General features: G+C 34.7%; 2 protein-coding genes across 5 annotated transcripts in view; one reads left to right on the plus strand and one right to left on the minus strand.

Moving 5' to 3' along the window:
• The window catches only part of KLHL3 (kelch like family member 3), a 238,308-nt gene that overhangs the window by 217,180 nt on the left and 599 nt on the right, over positions 1–20,529 (minus strand). Inside the window, exon 1 of one of the 3 annotated variants that reach the window (XM_031449088.2) lies at positions 16,408–16,531. The exons of the other annotated variants lie outside the window; for them this stretch is intronic. Coding sequence (XP_031304948.1) covers positions 16,408–16,429 — 22 coding nt within the window. The 5' untranslated portion in view covers positions 16,430–16,531. Of the gene's footprint in view, positions 1–16,407; positions 16,532–20,529 lie in introns of those variants that run through there. 3 annotated transcript variants of the gene reach the window in all.
• MYOT (myotilin) lies at positions 4,244–19,901 on the plus strand. 2 transcript variants are annotated; one of them, XM_010981872.3, is made up of 10 exons: positions 4,244–4,346; positions 6,737–7,294; positions 11,225–11,399; positions 12,261–12,365; positions 14,717–14,766; positions 15,370–15,502; positions 16,531–16,738; positions 18,269–18,434; positions 18,918–19,051; positions 19,272–19,901. In XM_010981872.3, exons 2-10 carry the CDS (start codon positions 6,939–6,941, stop codon positions 19,442–19,444), a joined length of 1,500 nt encoding a protein of 499 aa, XP_010980174.1. In that variant the 5' UTR covers positions 4,244–4,346; positions 6,737–6,938; the 3' UTR covers positions 19,445–19,901. The 2 variants fall into 2 exon arrangements, with proteins under 2 accessions (XP_010980174.1, XP_031304951.1); XM_031449091.2 differs by having other exon boundaries at positions 4,245–4,346; positions 14,720–14,766.

Below are 20,529 nucleotides of genomic sequence, written 5' to 3' on the forward strand. Positions count from 1 at the left end.
CCTGCCTCAGAGAGCTTGCATTCTGAGAAGAAGCACTTTATTTCTGTCATTTCTCTATTACATTCCATCATGCATTTTACCAGGGCCGAAATAGTAAGTTATGTGCTTAGATCCACATTTAAGGGTTTGATACAGAGACTTACTGAAAACAAAAATCAGCAATGATGAAATGGCAAAAGATTTTGAAGAAGTGGAATCTTTTCCCAAAATAGAATTCAGTGTGTTACCTCAATATAAATATGTAAAACATTTTGTGATAGAGGTTTTTTTCTTAGTCAGTCTTGGAATATAGACAGAATTGTCCTTGCATTTAGAGAACAAACGTATAAACGGAAAGATAATACAGTAGAGTGGCTCTGCCAATCAGGCTATGTTTAAAACACCATCCACCACCATCCCTACTTCCCAAACACAAACCACAAACAAAAATACTGATTTTTTTTAAAACCTGCACGTTGATACTTCAAAAGTCATTTAAATTTTTTCTTTTATCTAACACAATCCACTAAATATTTCACCAGCCTAAAGTTACCTTTAGGCTCAATACCTTTAATAAAACTTAACCGGTCTTCTTGACCACTTACCTAGGACAACTAAATGTAGCCTCTGTTAGTAACAAAATACGAAGGTACTGGAATCTCTTTTTAGATTTTGTGAGTACTATTTGGGTTTATTAAGTGAGAGAAATACATCAAGTTAGAGATGGACAGAATCAAAGGTCATCTATCTGATGTTCCTTATGCTACAAATGACAAAAACTGTAGATGACTGGCTCATATTATTGAGGGCTGGTTCCTCATGCTTCCACGACCTTGGGATAGGTACTTCTTCAACGTTTCTTGCAATGAAGGCAGAAAGGGAAAGTTTGGACTTGGGAGACTAACAGACCTAGAACAATGTATGTGAAGTACACAGTAGGAATTCAAAAATAGTAGCTATTACTTCACTGCATTGCTTTTTTATCAGGATCAGTGTATCTCCAATAACACCCCATGACGGTGATTTCTCAGTTGGTCCCCTGGAACCCCTTTAGCTTATGGGATCTCTAGTTGCCTAAGAAGTAACTACTCCTACAAATAAAGACTCCTTGTGGGGTCAAGGAAGAATGGGTGTGTGGGAAAATAAGTAAGACTGCAATTTATTCAACAGACATTTATTAAGAACATTCTATGAGTTTTGTCAATTTCTGCACTACACTTGCCTTGGGAAAATAGCCAACACTCATCCAAAATTTTCCTCCATGAGTACCTATGTTTAGCAGTGAGCATTGAGGACTTAAAAAGACCTTGAATTTACAATATAGTATCTTTTCTATGCAATTACCATCATTTTCATTAACAAAATCATTTGTGGGGGAAATTATCCGGTAAAAGTTCCATGAAAGTTTAAGAAGTTTTTACCGAATGTCTACTATGAGCTACACTGTCCTAGGCAAGGTAAGTAATAAAGAGTCTCTCCCTCAGAAAAAAATTTAACCTAGTTGAGGAGATATATTATGTCACATAGTAGTCCATTATATGATTTCCTGTTTCATTTGAGTCTCTCAGCAACCTGATTTAGGTTAGTAAAACAGTTTTTTTATTTTTTATTAATTATTAAAGTTATTTTTCAGTTAATTATTACAGTTCAGAGAGTTTAAGCAACTTGTCTAAGGTTACACAGCAAGTATGTGGTAGAGTGGGCACTCACACTTAGGTCTCCAAAATAGATAATAAAAAGGTTAATGTGTCTAGAAAGTTGTAGAACATTAACCAAATTAATGTTATCATTTTTACTGTTTGACTCCAAACCCAGTGGAGTGTCCATTATTATTTCTTGCTTGAGAAGAGTATGATTGAGTCAAGTGCAAGAATGGATATTTCAAACTATGAGTGCTACAGTGGGATTCCCTTTTGCTATATGTCTATGCAGAACTTCAGTAATCGTAGTGAACCATGCATAACCTGAAAAATAAATAAAACATTCTTCTCTCTTTAGTCCTTTCATACTCAATATGATAGTTTCCTTCTCAGTCAATACGGCAGAAATTACCATCAACAGACATATCTGACCTCTGACTTTAGAAGATGCTCACAGTACCACTTTCACAACTGCTATACACTTCACATTTTAAAATACAAGGACTATGTATGAAGAAGGGACTAGTGAGTGACAGTTAAAATAGCTACCCTTCTACTGATGATGGGACAAGAAGGAATTCCCTGGATATGCAGCAGGAAATGTTTCAGTAGGAAACATCTGAGATAGTAGGAAGTTACCTACATTTCGTTAGGCATTAGAATGATTTACCAGAGGCCTGTACTCATAATTTAAAGAAATGGAAAAAGTTGCCTTTGGGAGCAGGCTGGAATAGGGTTCACCGATCTTAATAATTCTTTCAGTTTTAGGATGATTCTTCTCAAATAAGCAACTAAGCCATTCAAACAGCCATATTTGTGAAGAAACACAAAATACCATTTCAAAAATGCAAACCAAACATTAAAAGGTATAAAAAAGATTCATAGTAGATTACTGAATATATATATCCTTAACTTCTGAGAATGATGTCATTAAAAAATATCTTACTTACTTACCTTTCCTACTGAACCATCCCTTGATCCCCTAATTGTAGCAAGAACCTTAGCCTAGATGTACCATGCAGCTACCACTCTGTGCTGGACATTGTAGCTTACAAAGGCCCGTGGGAAAGAAGAGGCTAAGCTTAAAGGATAAAGACTAAATAAAACTAAAGTTCTTCCTCAACTATAGAACATTTAGAATCTGCCCAATGCAAAATTGGGAATTTAAATTTGTCCTAGGCATCTTCCCTACTTGGCTGGTAAGGTATATCTCAATCAAACCCTGTTCCTGGGAAGAACCAAATAACAGTCACATATACGACATTTAAAGTGCCTAGAATAGGGCCTGACTCATAGTAAATGCTGTATGTGCCGGTTATTCTTGTTATTGTTATTGTCACTTGCATTTACATTTTAAGTCTCTCTAATTTGGATTGAAAGGCTTTGTCCCTATTAACGGAATGTGAAATAACAGTAAGCAGATGTGGAGAAACATTTTAGCAGATTCCTGAAATAAGACTTTGTAGACAAACGCCTACTCATCAAGCCAAGTATGTCTTTTCTGCTAAGGAATGGCTGCATGCCCAGGTGGCAGTTATCAAACCTCTGAACGCCAAAGGAAGAATGGTCAGCTGTGAAGAATTTTAAATGGCTCATATATGCTCAAACACCGATTTGTTGGACCCTAATGTACACAGTAATTAAACCAGGACTGGGGTACCCAGGAGGGAGGGAAATAAATAGTTATGCTTTAAACAACAGAAGCATATCAAAGCTGAAGCCATTAAATAGGGAGAATTCCACTCGATGGGACTGATTCTCAAGTTACCTACCCCTTTCCACCACCTCTTGTTGATTTGAATGTTTCTTCCTCTGTAATTATTTGCTTCCCTACATAAAAATGGAAACCTAAATACCAAGAAGGTCTCCTGAGTGAAAAGAGAAACGAAACTGTGTAACTGTTAGGAGCAAAGGAGATATAGAAGTTTACCAGTACAGAGCCCTAATTGTATAGACTGCTTGTTTAGTGTTTCAAAGCTCTTTTAGAATAAAAGCATAAGGTCAAGGAGGCAAATCTCATTCAGAGAACTTGCTAAAGAAACCAAATCATTTTTTTCCACTACCCCACCTTCCCAGTGACATGACTCCTTCACCCTGCTCTCCTGCCTTTGCCCAGACACACTCTTTCTCTTGTAACAAACTGTATGAACCCCACTCTACCTCGACTCCTATTTGGCAAGAGAAAAAAACACGGCCTTCAGATGAACAACTATCCAATACAAATCAATCTGGAGCCCACCCATCACTGGGTTTATTTCTGGAGGTCTTACTGGGTAGAATGTCAGTCTTAGAACACTAGTTCCCTTTTAGTCCTTTCTTCAACAGGGAAAATCCAAAATCCCCACCACAAAAAAGAAATTGAGTTTTCTTTACACTTCTTCCCATTTCCCAATTCACTGCTCTTCTCCCTACATGAGCTTGCTAAACTCATAGTCAAAATTCGCATCTAAAATAAAGAGCCCTGTAAGAGAAGCTCAAGTAATCCCACTCCTTAAATATCACTAAGACATCTGAGATATTGTTTAGATCGTGGACTCTTACTTTGACATGCCAGCATAGGTAGATGGACAGGCAAGCACATCAGATGTCACTGTTTGGCAGCTGATAAAAGTCAGTGGTGCTATAATACTAAGCACAGAGCTACTAGACTAGCCTGTGAGGGAAGAGGATGCCTCTTCCTTCCCTTTAGTAGTAGGTTAAACCCAACTGGCACCCTCTGGAACTCGGGTAAGTCCCTTCTTTATTCCTGCTACAGTTTAGGGTTTTGTTTTTGTTTTTGTTTTTTTTTGTCTAAATCAGAGGAATATGTAAAAGGGGATCTTCAGATAAAAAGTTTGAAAACCACATCATAATGGTATTATACAAAGATTTGAAGAGAATGTGACCAATTATTCCACTGAAACGCGAAGGAATTATAGAAAGGGTAGAAGGAAAGATCACTATGTCATTATTTTAAAATCATTTTTCTTTGAAAAGGGACACTTGGTCTGACTGTAATAGTGGTGATGTCCTACAGCTTCAAAATACCCTGTTTTTTTATGCAAGCCTGAGCTATATTAAGAGATAGGAAAAAAAGGTTAAGCGTTTTCTAAATAGAAGACTTAACAGTATTTTATTAGTAAACTCTTTGAATTTTATTTAACACTATTTGGAATAAAACAATACTGTCATATAATAGAATTGATTATAGACTTGATTATTGAACAGTAATTACAAACATAAAGAAAAGCCTTTCAGAGCTACCTGTATAAACATCTGTATAAAATTTTGTTGTGATATGAATAAAATGAAACTTTTAAAAGAAAATATTTTTAATTAATTTTTAAAATAATAGTAATTGCTAACTACACAAGCTGATACCAAAATGTACAAGATAGCTGACGTTCTAAAATTACACATAAAGAAAAATAGGGAACTTTTTGAAAAACACCTACCGGATATTTGTTAAACAGTTTATTCCTTACTGTTTGAAATGAATCTGAATAATCTACCTGCCCAAAAAGTAACTTAAAACCAAACTCTGGATTCAATTCTGCAATGGAATAAATAAACCCATAACTAAAAAACTACTTGCCTTGAAATAGAGTCTTTTTTTTCTTGAGAATATCTAATTAAAGCCTCCTTCTGGATGTTTTTCTCCAATAATTTAAGGCCTAATATAGTTAATTACTAAAATGCACTCTAGTTGAATGTGCTTGTGTTCATAAACTCGAAAATAAGGAATGTATGACTTTTTAAGTGCCTTTTTCAACAGAACTTTCTCTTGGCTATTTAGTTGTATTTTTGTTCTTTCCTAAAACTGCTAATTTTAATTTAAACTACATGCACAACCATAGGATGAAGTTGTTTGGTTTGGAAATTCTTTATTAAAAATGATATTTCCTCAAGATAGGAAATTAATTATAAAATTTTGCTTTACTGATGACAAAATTTGAATAATTTTGTTACTTAAAAGTTTGATTTTATCATCATCTCAGTGTTAGTTTATACTGTATGAAACAAACTACATGTATTTTGTACTAAATTACCTGATATTTTAAATAAAGACAGAATCAACATTACAGTAATTTATGGGGCTAGTCTTAGTGTGTAATGTCTACATATAGTCCTGCTCAGATTTACCATACTAATGGAAGAAATCAGAGGCAAATATATTCCTTCAAGGTTGATTTTAGTGGCAAGTGATTCATCTAAGGACAAATGGGGATCAACTGTAGGAAGTCAGGAGCATCGATGCAGAACTAAGTAAGGAAATGACACTCATCTTTTCTTGGTAAAGTACAGGCTAACTTATCATAGCTGCCTTACTTCCTTCTGTATATCCTGCTTGCTATTTCAAAAGAAAAAATAATATAGGAACTAAAACAATTTCAGAATTAATCTAAAATACATATTAAACAGGCAAAAATAATAAGTCAAACTAAGAGAATATCACATGACAACAGTGAAGTATAGATGTTTACTCAAACTTGTGAAATTGTAAAAGGGTGAAGGAGCAAATATGGATATTAATGTAATGTTCTTTACAAAAGAGGCATATTGCTCCCCTTAATTCACTGCGTCATTCATTATAGATCACCAGGGCATGAATTAATTGGTGTATCAGAACAGCTGTTCATCAATTCTGATGAGCAAGGGGAAGAATCTCTACTGGATGGAAGCTGACATATTATATATTTAACTGCTAATAATTTTAAATCATGAACTCTCTGTAGTTTAATGAAACTGTAGCCTCTGGGCAAAAGCTAAACATGAAACCATAAAATTATCACAGAGCAACATCACAGATTTTCTTGTCATAAATAACCACTTGGCAAACTCAAATTTGTGTTCCTATATCTTGAAGCCCCTGGCATGCTTTAAGAATCACCCAGAGGCAAACACACACTAATGAATCCTTTTTTTCTTATGCTCAAGGGAAAAGTCATTGTGCAAAGGCAACAGAAAAAGGAATGGGAAGTCTAGAAGCCAGGAAAGTTCCACCCTGAGGTGACCTTGAAAGCACATAAGCTCAAAAAAAAAAAAAAAAAAAAAGCATATAAACTCCTAAAGGTATTGAATAAACAGCACTGTTTTTTACACAGATATTGTAACTGAATCATTTTCTCCTTTTGAAGGAACAATATTCTTCAAGAGAAGGCCACTCCATCAAAGCCACGAGCACAATATTCCCAGGATCTCAACAAGGAGGGACAGACCAAGGTTGCTTCTGATTCACTGCAACCTTCTGTAATTCCAGGCTTGCAGCCCCAGATTCAGGACCCTACCCCTCCAGGAGCAAATAATAAGTTGCCTGCAACTTCCATAAACCAGCTAAGCATGTTTAACTACGAACGTCCAAAACACTTCATCCAACCCCAAAACCCATGTGGCTCCAGACTGCAGCCTCCAGGACCGGAAACCTCCAGCTACTCTAGCCAGACCAAACAGTCTTCCATTGTCATCCAGCCCCGCCAGTGCACAGAGCAAAGATTTTCTGCCTCCTCAACAGTGAGCTCTCACATCACTATGTCCTCCTCTGCTTTCCCTGCTTCTCCCCAGCAGCTTGCTGGCTCCAACCCAGGCCAAAGGGTTACAGCCACTTACAACCAGTCCCCAGCCAGCTTTCTCAGCTCCATATTACCATCACAGCCTGATTACAGCAGCAGTAAAATCCCCTCCACTGTGGACTCCAAGTAAGTAAGCTTTTAAAATATGTATATATGTATATATAAGTAAGGATATAACTGTATATATAGTGAGCTTGTATGGGGTGAGGGGACGGGTTATGTACTTCATTCTTCACAATCGAAAAAGGCAATGTGACCTCCAGGTCTCATTCCATTTCTCCTAGAACACCTTAACCAAGGTCCTGGCAATAAGAAGTCATTTGACCCTTTCTCCAATGTCCAGGCTGAGTTGAACCCAAATTACCTATTACCCCATACAATTACTTACCTATTATATTCCATCTTAAAAAAAAAAAAGGATTTCTAACATACTCAATAAATGAACTATTTCCCTAGCTCTAAGTTAAGTTCTTCATGCTGTAAATTGCTGTTTCTGGGCTTAGCTAAGATGAACACCTGTCTGCTCTTCTTCAGATAGGATTTCCTCTCACATAAGCAGAGGCTATTAAGTTTCTTTTCAGTCTTAGTCCTTTCTTCCTATCCATTCTCCCCTCTGATCCTGAATATCCACTTGGCTAAGAAGAAAATATGGGATTCAGACACTAACATGTATGAATTTTCCCTATGATCTGAAGGAGAAAGTCTTGAATAGATAAAGGCCCATGACCTTAAGGTTTCCTTTGGTAATTAAAATCACACTTTGTTCAAACTGGTTGGACTGATCTACATAAAAGGAAGAATACCTGCAGCCTTATGCAAGCATGTACTATTTCCACAGCCCTAAAACTGTCCTAGGAGAACCTGATATGAAGGACATAGTAGTTGTGCTTTTTTTAAAACATGAACTGAATACTTGTTGCTTATGCAAACTTTGGGCTATCAGTTTTCCTATTCCTTGGCTGGCTAGAACATCAGAGAATTAAATCAGAGGCATCTGAAAAACTGTCTGATGGAATATGTTCTGTTAGTTGAAGGCTTATCAACAGATTTGTTGAAATTCTTGCTAATTTCTCTTAGTCTTCTCTAGAGGCTAATTTTTCTAGAGTATTGTTGGTGACAACTCTGGAAACCTAGTTAAATAAACTACAGTAATTCCACTTGCAAAGAAAGTTTTTCAATATATTTTAAAAAATAAAAACCAGGAAAGCCAAAATCATTTGTTAGAACCTGACAGATACTAGGTTGAACCATTTGAAAGGGCTGATAGTAAATGATTTTTGATCTACAAAAACTCAATTCTCATAGGTTTGGCCTAATGTTTTAAAAAGATGTCTTCAAGAATTAAGAGCCCTCTCTTTCTCTTCCCTCCCAAATCCCCATTGTACCCATTATCACACATTGTAAATTTTTCTTGGTAACACCCAGACCATCTTTTTCCATCTAGCTTTCAGTTACTTCTAAGTTCCCTGTATGTGCATGTTCAAATCTAAAATAATCTTTTTGGACTATAATATTTTTCCCTAGTAAAGTCTTTTAATCCTATTTCAAATTCCTGCCCAGAAATGAAAGCCATCAAATAAATATTAGTGAGCCTCAACCATGTACCCAGCTCTTTGCACAGAACTTAGAGGAAGAAAGGCGAAAATGGAGAAGTTAAGAAATAAAAGCATTGGAGGACCACAAAACCAGAGATCAAAGATCCAGCTTTAGATGTTCCATTTTCAGCAACCATAGATAACTCTTTTAATCTTCCCACAGCCATTTGATACCCATTCAGTGCCCAGCTGCACAGGATGGAAAGCTATGGCCCTTTGAACATTTGTGCACAACTCCCTCATTGTTATGATGGGCTTAAGTTTGCCCTGTCTTCTAAAATAATCCCTTGGATTTTGACCTAGAGAAGTTTGAAAGCTTTATTTAGCTTTTCATCAGTAGAAAACCCTTAAGCAAATGTTTTATTCAGTTGATAAAACCACAGACTACAAATTTAGGGGAACTCTTTAATTATAATTATTCCTTTCAAAAAGCTTGCTGTGTGACATTCAGCAAGTTTACCTTACCTGCTTGGTGACTCAGTTTTCTGATCTGTAACAAAGTAAGGATTTGGATGATTAATGACAGGAAGAAAAAACCCTATAAAGCAGTGTGCAAGTATAACTTTAGTTTCTAATTATGAACAGATATCAAGTCCTAACATTTACACCTGGTAATAATGGGGGTATTCAGTGAATAAAGTGACTGAGGTTATACATATATCAATGGTTCTCAAGCTTGGTTTTGACAGGTCTTCAGGATTCCTCATATATATTATATTATGACAGTCTGACAACAGAATTATTTAATGCTAATTCACTTTACCAAACATGTATGACTTTTAAAAAGACGGTAGGCTAGCTCAAAAAAAAAAAAAAAAGCTAGTATAACTTCATACAGTTAAAGAAATAGGAAAACCACAGGAATTTTACCTCTGACCTAGGAATTCTATCTTAAAACAAAAACACCTCTTTATTTATTTAAAACACCTCATTTGGTTTGGCTATTTACTTAATTGAACAAACCAGACTTCAGTTAAGGACTGATATAGACAATCTTGAAAAACTGAAATGTTAAGAGGGAAAATGTATATAATCAACTTTCAATATAGAGCATCTTGAATACAATAAAACATATGCATTCCTCAACTTATAGTATCCCCTATACACAGGCTTTGTGTTAACAGATGTAAATAATACAACACTGAGTAGTAAAACATCATTTTTTCTTCAGTATATTTACAATCTAGAGATTACTAAGTCCCCCAAAGCCTGCAAAAATTAAAACTCTAGCTCCACTCAGAGCCACTTAGTTTACAAGTTCTTTTAACAATCCTTGAGAATTTCTGAACAGGAAAACGTCAAAGAACAGACCAAGGCTGCCTCACCTGGAAAACTGGAGAACATTTATTATGGTAATGTCAAAATAGTCATTGAGGGTAGGGCCAGTTTTCCCATATTAAACAGATAAAAGCTAGCACTTGTACAGACCTAAGGAAATAAACTAGGCAAAATCTGAATAAAGCACTGTGAAAAGTGTGAGCTACCTAACAGATCTAGAAATACACAGGAATCCCTAAATACCACCCCTGCCCTCTATCAGAATCAGCAGGGAAACTCTGGAAGTGAGCAAGTACCTCTTGGAAGAAAATTTAGGATCAGAATCTGAAATATGGATTTAAACCGAACTCTTCAACTGCCATTCATTCATATTTCCTTTTTTCCCCAAACTCCCTTATTTCTATGTTTATATTCCTTTCGTCCTCTAATCATCCCTTTCTTTCTCTAAAAATTACTTTAGCAATGTTGAATACACCATCATTACTGTAGTAGTTGTTATACAGTGCCACACTTGGATTATCTAAATATGAAATTGACAGGAATTGGAAATTAGGAGGAAAGTGAGAGACTATGTAAACTGTAGACTCCACTCAAACCACTAAATACCAGTGGTTATGCTGGTAATTATTTAACAATTAGCTCTGGAGAAAGGAGCCATGATTTGTGGTGTTTATCAGTTTCCCTGTAGATACTCCCATCACCACCAATTTCAAACTATCAACATGAGATCAAAGGGAGCTGGGAGGAGATGCTAAAAATCAGCTCTCTTGAACCCATATGAGTCGGTTCCAGCACACCACTGCTTACTATCCACCCATAAGTCAAACTTATGAAATTCAACTGGAAGCCTGGGACAGCTGTCAAGCTGCTAGTAACTAGACTTACTCCCACTTCTCTAGGGACAATCTTCAACATCCTCCTTATGTCTAAATTGTTTCTCCTGCCACTTAATTTTCATTTGCCAAGACAAAAACAAACAAACAAAAAACCCAGCTGGTAACCATTCTTATAAAATCTTTCTTGACTGTTATTAGGGCAACTGGTGTTTTAATAACACCAGCAGTTCTAAGTGGTAAAGTCAACCTACCTAAAGGTGACTGACAAAATGTGGCAAATTCTATTTTAGACACCACATCTTACTTTAAAGATCTTTTTTTTTTTAAATCTTTTTTTCTTTTTAAAGCTATCAACAACCCTCAGTTGGCCAACCTGTAACTGCTAAGCCATCCCAAAGTGCAAATGCTAAGCCCACACCGAGGACTCCTGACCATGAAATACAAGGATCAAAAGAAGCTCTGATTCAAGATTTGGAGAGAAAGCTAAAATGCAAGGACAGCCTTCTTCATAATGGAAACCAAGTGAGCAAGATGTTTATTTTGTACAAAAAGCCAATAAAAGTATAAAATCTAATTTCAGTAAGAAAGTTATTTCTGTCTCACAGATCTATGTCCATACAATCAAAAAGGGATAGAATCATCTAAAAGGAAAGAATATGTGGACCCTATTCCATATTTCTCTGCATGAAATCCCCTCTTGGTTTTCATTAGTAAGAGACTGAAGCAAATGAAAAAAAATCAGTATGAATGATTTAAGTAAAATTTTCCTTTAAGCTTTACTCTCCCATAAACTATGTACGATGATCAACTAACTAATGGGAAATGCTGTCAACCTGACTTCTTCAGGTACTTTGGTGTACATTATAGACAGAAAGATAGCTATAATTCTTAGTATGCACATTATATTAGCCACTGATCTTTGAAACAGTACTATATGCCTTTAATCCAAATACCTTTAACATACCAGTTGCACTGCTTTTACTCAGAAGTTAGTAAATAAAATATTGTGTTCATTTAATAAAAGTTATTTCTGAATGTGGGGACATACAGTACTATATTCAAAGACAGAGCCAACAGGAACATGCAAAATAAGGAGGAAGTAAAAGAATTTCCCTTTATTTGGAAGAGCTCTATTTGCAGGTGAATATGCTTGCCTTTCCTAGGAGAAAAAAGAAAACAACAAATATTACAGGTGAGGGAAGTGGTACTAGAATGAAAGGAAATGTTTTGAATGAAATAAGATGATTTTTTTAAAACACAGTATCATTCAATAGACAGAAGTATACTTCTTTGGTATAATTCTTGGTGGTTTTAGGGTAAAGCTATACAAATAACTTTTATTAAATCTCACTACTGTCTCCTTTATGACTTATTTCATTAAAGCGGCTAACATATGAGGAGAAGATGGCTCGCAGATTACTAGGACCACAGAATGCAGCTGCTGTGTTTCAAGCTCAAAATGACAGTGAGGCACAAGATTCACCACAGGTAAATTATCTAACTGGAGCACTTTTCTTTTGTGTGATTTTTAAATTCCTGCTTTCCCAAACCTTATAAATAGCATTTGAAGCAAAAGTCAATCAATTCCATGCTCCATTAGATATAAAAAGAAGAGGCCATAATGGGCTGAATACATACATAAAATTTTTAATGTTATCCCATTTTCTGGTGGTTCTAGTATCTGCGTGTGAAATGTTACAAAGACAAAACAGCAGAAGGCTAACGGTGTCACTCTTCAACTGAACATTTAGGGGTCAGTCAGACCTCGGACTTTTTCTACAATGTCTGCAAGGACAGAGAATTAATGAGTTGTAAATTTTTTACAGGAAAGAAGTTAAAACTCTAAACCAAAGTAATTATAATCTTTTCTCATAAGCTGTTAATCATTGCAACATTTTAAAATATACTCGTGTACTAATAAAAACATCCAGTTCCTTTTGTCATATTCCTGTATTTAAAAACGTTTCTTATTAAAACTAAAACAAAACAAACAACAAAAACCTTATGAGTAATGGCTCCAGGATTAACAAAAGCATCCTTTCCAAGAAGGAATTAACTAACTGTATGGAGGACATAAAGTGAATATCCCACAGGCTTGTTCCTGACCAACTGCATTTTAACAACTTAACTTCAAAGAAAAATGTACGGCTGGAGAGGCAGACTGAACTGGTCTTGCGCCTTCTGCCTTCCTTCTGTAGTTACCTCTCATTCCTTCAAAAAGTCCACAAGAAACTGGGAACCAAAGAGAACCAAAGGGATGAGCATTCAAGAATTCCAATCCCTTAAAGTATAGGAAGCTGAAAAAAATGATTTTGTTTCTGTTAAATCTGAGTAGACCTAAAAAAAATGGAGCAGACTTACTAGTAAAACAAGTAACTAGAATCTGAAAACAGAATTTAAATCTCTTTTGGCTACTAAACAGTTCATACATTCATTTATTCAACTTATTTATATGAAGCACCTACTGTGTGCTGGGTTCTGGAGTTGGTACAGGAGATTACAGCAAGAGTAAGACACAAACCTAACCCTGTTAGTAGAAATAATCCAAAGTAATATTATGTTGATGATGGTTTATCTTATAAATTCAAAGTGTATGATTTCAAGGGCAAAGACGTGTTGTTTTTCTCATTTACTCTTTAAGAACTTTAAAACAAAGGTGACGGTACCAAGAAAAGGTAGAGTAGCAAAACATATTATGAAATCAGAAAAGTCTTACATTTTTTGGGTACACTTCAAACATTCTACTTAAATACAAAATGTCATCAAACTACATGTAACTGACATATCACATCTATGAATATGAATACATACAGACTCAAATTACTATAGGACAAAATCAAAAACTTAATATAGATATTTTGAGTTTAAGTGGAGTATTCTTATTCTTTACCAAAAAATTCACTGATTTGTTTGATCACTGAATTGTTTTGACATTTTGCTTAGAGACACTTAAGGCTAGCCAAAAATTGTTATAGTTGTAAGAATTTTGTTTTAAAATTACAATATACATTAAACATGTTAATCCCAAAATAAATTATTTGTACTGATATGCTGTGTTGCTATACAGCCATTTTTCAGATATCTGGGTAGGGACTATATTTTCCACTTCTATCTCTCACTATGCCAAGCACAATGAAATATGCAAAATAGGAACTAAATAATTAATTCTATAATAATATTCATCAATTCCTGATTTTATTCTCAAATAGAAATAATTTTCTGGTGCTCAGATATAAATCCTAAAAGACAGTTGCTTAAATTAAATACACACTTATTAAGCAGGAAGTAATTAATACTGTTTTTCAAAGGCTTTTCATAGCTCTACACATAGCTTCCACAGTGTCCATTGGATTTAGTGCCATGAGCTAAAAAGAGAAGTATTTTCCAGTCTAATATGTGTTTACTGCTGTTGGTGCCACTTTTGAGCAGTAGGCATAATACCCTGTATCTACTGCCAACACAAGTGACTTCATGACTATTCCTGTTTTACCAAAGGACAATCTGTACTATGTGCTCCCATTTCAAATACACCAAGGGGACTCACCATCTTTTGTCATAAAATAGTCATCTAAAAAATGAGGCAGTGTCAATTCAAAGTCAAGCTACTATTCATAAATCATATCTGCTGAAGAGTCTCAATTCTGGTGATTTCTTGCTAGAGTATTAGAAAGTTAGTGCACTATATTTTAAATGCTTAACAGCTAACTAAGTAGAACTAACCATGACAGTACAAATACAGCCAACAGAGAAAATGTTCCTTTCAACTACAACTACTTAATTCTGCTTCATTTCAAGCTAACAACAGCATGTTTATTTTATCACTTTGTTTTAATTTCAAGCAGCATCATTCAGAACATGCTCGACTCCAAGTTCCTACATCACAAGTAAGGTAAAATTCTTTTTTAATTTTAAAGAAATACATATTTCGCTACCTAAAATGTTTTCAGCTTAAAAAACATTGTATTTATAGAACCGTCAACCTTCCTACATACCTTTTATAAAAAACAATGTGAATTTTCTAATGTCCAAGTTGATGATCAAAATATTTATGTTAATTATCAGAACTATCTCAGTGAAAATTTTTTTAAATGTTTTGGTCAAGTAAGCCAGGACCATGTTTCCATGTTGAACAACTTTCTCATGACAATGGAAACTCAATTCTAATTATACGATCTTTGCATGTGACAAGAACTGTCCACGGGGTACTACTCTGCATTTTAAGAGATCAGTTTCTTTATCAATTCATGGCACTGTAAAAAAGAAACAAGGATGTATAATTTGTACCAGATGTTTCTAAATTGCTACTATTTCTAATAATCCTCAAATATGCCACAGCTAAATATAGCTCTGCAGCCTCGTGCCATTGTTACGACACTATCAGATCAAACAGTATAGACGCTGAGGTTTCAAATTTGATGGCTAAACTGTATTTGTGTGAAAGGAAGAGCAATGACAACTCTCCTGCATAGTCACTATTAAAATATTTTTGTAGAAGTAGATCATCTTCAAGGGGAGACGTGAACGATCAAGATGCAATCCAGGAGAAATTTTACCCGCCTCGTTTCATCCAGGTGCCAGAGAACATGTCAATTGAAGAAGGAAGATTCTGCAGAATGGACTTCAAAGTAAGAAAAAAGTTCAAAAATACTGGAGAAAAATTAACAGCGAGATACTAAGTTTTGAAAAAAAATCTCCTCCTCCTCTTTATAACTTGCTACACAGCTTGACAAACATTATGGATAAGAACACAAATTCTGGAGCTAAGTTTATCTGGGTTAGAATCCTGGCTTTGCCCCTTTCCAGCTTTGTAACCTTAGACAAGTCATTTAACATCTCTATGCTTCTGTCTCACCTGTAAAATGGGAATGACAAATGGGCCTACCTCATAAAGCTGTGTGAGGATTAACTGAGTTAGCAGGTACACAGTACTCACAACACTGCCTACCACCTAATAAATACTCTATATAAGTAAAGCTATCATAACAGGATTTATAAGGTAGAATGTTTCTTTAATCCTTATCCCTTAAGAAATTCAAGTGACCCTCCTCTCTCTTGGCCTAGAAGAATTCTTCAGGCTAAAATAACTTTTTATAAACACCTACATTTTTATTATCCTCATTTTGGAGAAATTTTTCTTATAAAATGTTTTTTCAGATTCCTCATGAATGAAAGTCAGTGTACGGATTTCATTGTTAAGACATATACAAAAACACTTGAACTGCCATTTATACACCAAAACTACGGCTCAAGAACACTCTGTTTTGGAAAGGTTATTCTTTAAATCAGCAAGCCTCATATACATGTGCCTCTGGGACTTCATGTGCAGTTATCATTAGCCAGAAAAGCCGTATGACTTCCATATTCCTTGTGGAGCCCAATATAACATTAATTAATGTCTTTAATATGGTGATTAAGAGATCTGAGGTTGTATACCAAAGAGGTAGACATGGTTTGAGGTAGTCTGAAAATATTATATTAATTTTAAGTTTTAATTTCCACTATTTTGTTAAAAATTATTGAAAGAAAATACCTTTTAAGCTCTTGCTTTGCATTTTCACTCAGATACTCAATTGTTAAAATTCATAAATGGACAAATGGGTTCCAGTAATCTGTAATTTAAAATTCTGTCATCTCCTTGGGTTTTCATTTCTAGGTGAGTGGACTCCCAGCTCCTGATGTGTCATGGTATCTCAATGGAAGACCAGTTCAATCAGATGATTTTCACAAAATGATAGTGTCTGAGAAGGGTTTTCATTCACTCATCTTTGAAGTGGTCAGAACTTCAGATGCAGGGGCTTATGCATGTGTTGCCAAGAACAGAGCAGGAGAAGCCACCTTTACTGTGCAGCTGGACGTCATGGGTAAGCTTTCAAAGAGATATGAGAGAGCGCCTTAAAATCCTGTAGAATTAAAAAAGAAAAGTCCAAAGGATTTTATATTTAAGGTGAATGTCTATACTATACAACCCATTAGAACACCAATTTTAAGTAAAAGCCATGGTGTGTAGGGGTCGGTGTTCTTGAGGGAAACTCAGTGAAACTAGAATAACAGATCTACCACCAAAGCTTTTCTGGAAAAAAATAAAGGTACAATTTCAGACTGACCAAAGAAGGTAGTATATTCTAGATACATTTCTAGATATATGATATTTGTAGATATGATTAAAGGGCCCTAAAATGAAAAATGTTAGTCTAAACATTTCTCTGGTCTATACCCTAAAATAATCAATGTGACTCACATTTTTACAGAATTGTTATAATCATGCATAGTTTAAAACTGAAGAATAAATGCCAAATTTTAGCTTTAGACTATGTTCTCTTTAGTAGGAAACTAGTCTCTAATCACGACAACAAAACATGCCTACTCGCTTTAGAAAACAAGTATGGCAAAACTCATGTCTCAAGTTTGTCTTTACTAAGGCAGTTCTCATAAAACTGATGTCCTGTATTAAAATATTACAATTTAAGTGCTTTAAATATATCACATTTGTAGTGACTTAAACCATGATATTACATAAGAGATATTTTGCCATAATTCACTGTTAAAGGATGGACAATCCTAAGTTTGTATTCTACCCAGATCAATGAAAAATCATTAAGATTATTCTATGGTATAATAAGGGATCTCAGTTTAAGGGAAAAACTAGTGATCTGGGAATTTAAAAAAACACACACACAATTCAAGTGATTAAGTTTAGGGCAAATCCTTTTCATGCCAATAGCTTCAGAAACACTATAATGTTAGAGCTGAAATTGACCTTTGCAGGCATCCATCCAATTTCCTTATAATCTCCTTAGAAAAGCTAGGGTTATAGTATTATAGTATCAGTTCTTTTCGCTCAGCTATTTGAAGAAAAGACACAATAATTACTGACATTTGTATATTATTTTATAGTTTACAAAGTGCTTCTTCATTCATTATCACAATTGATCCTCACAATAATTTTGTGCTGTGGTGAGCAGAGCAGTCACCATTACTTGGGTATCATTTTACAAGAGACAAAACTGAGCCTCAGGAAAACTAAACAAAATTTTTCCCTATTTGTCACAGCTGGTAGGGTAAACAGAGAATTTGAACCCAAACTGTTGGTACTCTTTCCACCACTCATGCTCCCTCCCTATAGCTGAGATAATGAGAATATGATTTAAATTCTTTGAATGAAACATGGTTATAAATTCAGTGTATCATTACATTACTGTTTTAGAACTCTAAAAAGTATACAATACACAAGAGTATTATATGTTATTTTAAGTAAAGCTGAAATATAAAGCTTTCAATCCTATTTGTTAGTACTTTTTAAAACTTTTATCTCAACATACAAATTTCATAATACCTTGGTTTGACTTAATATTTTTGTATTTCAAATATGTGAATTTTTTATTAATATGTAGCAAAAGAACATAGGAGAGCACCAATGTTCATCTACAAACCACAGAGTAAAAAAGTTTTTGAGGGAGACTCAGTGAAGCTAGAATGCCAAATCTCTGCTATACCTCCACCAAAGCTTTTCTGGAAAAGAAATAATGAAATGGTACACTTCAACACTGATCGAATAAGGTAGGATAAGTATTTCTAGACTTAACTATAATTTACTTGGGTGAATCCAGTTATACTTTGAAATATATTAAAAAGGGCATGCATTTGTGACCTCAATTTGTCTAATTTTAAAAACATGTAGATGAAACTAACACAATATTGTAAATCAACTATATTTCACTTTAAATTCATATATATAGAAATATAACAAACCTCATTAAGCCAGATCCCACTAATCAGAAATTTAAGGGCTCAAGTAGGCTAGGATTTAACTTTTTACTAACAATAAAAGAAGATGGCTCAAGGAAACAGATGATATAAATAAGACTGGGGGTGGATTTTTAATTCAAGAAAATCAAGAGCTATTTGTTAATGACTAGATACAGCTTCAGAAATTCCAAATGCTTTTTGTTTCCTCTTATTAGTCTGACTCTGAAGGTCAGAGGCATCATAAATAAATTCTCACAGGTAATTCCTATACTTTGACTTTTTGCTTTTTTTCAGTTTATATCATGATAACTCTGGAAGAGTTACTTTACTGATAAAAGATGTAAACAAGAAAGATGCTGGGTGGTATACTGTGTCTGCAGTTAATGAAGCTGGAGTGACCACATGTAACACAAGATTAGATGTTACAGGTATGTCACACTGTTAAAAAAAGTGTTATATCAAGTGTACAGAGAACTTAACCAGGAAGACTTAATAAGAAACATAAATCTCAGCATAGTATAAAATCTGAGGGATTCTCTGCATACATAATCAGTTTTTCTTCCTTCTCCTATCTGATAACCACTACCTAGTGCAACTCATTTGTTTAGAACAGATTTTCTAAATTAACTTTTATTTGATCTATTTCAGCCCGTCCAAACCAAACTCTTCCAGCTCCTAAGCAGTTACGTGTCCGACCAACTTTCAGCAAATATTTAGCACTTAATGGGAGAGGTCTGAATGTGAAACAAGCATTTAACCCTGAGGGAGAGTTTCAGCGTCTGGCAGCTCAGTCTGGACTCTATGAAAGTGAAGAACTTTAATAACTTCACCAACATTGTAAAACACAACCACTACACTATTAGTAATCTATTCAATTAAATTTCTGAAATAAATCCATAGCTGTATTAACAGATTATGGCTTTAATTAGGTAATGTAACTAATATATATATATATATATAATATTTACCCTTTGACTCTTGCACATTCTATTTACTTCTCTGGTTTTCAAAGTCTACAGAAAATCTGGGTTTGTAACTGTAGAAGACTATCTTAAAATGTGGGATTTTAACATTGAAGTCATACACATTTAACAATTACAGGTTATAAATTAATGTCAACTTTTAAAATACATCTAATGCTTAATGAGATTTACTGGTACTGCTTTCTAAATACTGTTTTACCCGTTTTCTCTGATAGGAATACTAACATGGTATAGATTATCTGAGTGTTCCTTAGTTTTATGCCAAAAGAGAATAAAATTTCAAACATTTAAAACAGACTGTCTTCTCTTCACAAAAGTCTAGATCTTTAAGATAAAACTTCTGGTTTGTATATATTAAATGACACTCCACAAAACCTATGCATAACGAGTTTCAAAAGAACAACAGTATTATACTGTAGAAGAGCTTGTCTTGGTAAAGTTCACTTACAGCTCAATTAATTCCTCCTGAAACTGTACTAGACTTTCCACGGTTTGCACTTCAAAGACAACCACAATGATGGAATCTCTCCTGAAATTGTGATTTTTGTTTTAACCAAATAGGCTTCTAATTCTTCAAGATCTTTGAGTCTACTGAGTTCAATGGATTAAGAAGAGTCTGCGGTCATCTGCTTAATTCTTAAATTTAATGTATATTTGAATACCTATATTTTGGGGTTTTTTTCCTCCTACATTTCTAGTTCAGATAACCTATTACTTTAGAAAGCATAATTTTGCTGGACTCAGAGAGTCCAAATACAGGAAAGGGCAAATCTTTGTATTAAGCTATTCTTAAGCTAGGCCAGTAGCCCTTTCTTTTTCTCAGGTCTCTCTTCTGCTAGACCTCTCCCGTTCCTTTTATCATTGGTAGTCTTTGACTCTCACTGCCATGTGACCTAGTTTTCCTTTTTATGACATAAAACAGC

The sequence above is a fragment of the Camelus dromedarius genome, chromosome 3 (assembly GCF_036321535.1).
Source record: "Camelus dromedarius isolate mCamDro1 chromosome 3, mCamDro1.pat, whole genome shotgun sequence".
NCBI classification, from domain to species: domain Eukaryota; kingdom Metazoa; phylum Chordata; class Mammalia; order Artiodactyla; family Camelidae; genus Camelus; species Camelus dromedarius.

Excerpts from the sequence above, each read along its gene's own strand:
- MYOT (XM_010981872.3), top strand. The coding sequence starts at position 6,939 with ATGTTTAACTACGAACGTCCAAAACACTTCATCCAACCCCAAAACCCA. Across the intron at positions 12,366-14,716 it reads AGGCACAAGATTCACCACAG|CAGCATCATTCAGAACATGC; the intron begins GTAAATTATCTA and ends TTTAATTTCAAG. Across the intron at positions 16,739-18,268 it reads TGTGCAGCTGGACGTCATGG|CAAAAGAACATAGGAGAGCA; the intron begins GTAAGCTTTCAA and ends ATTAATATGTAG.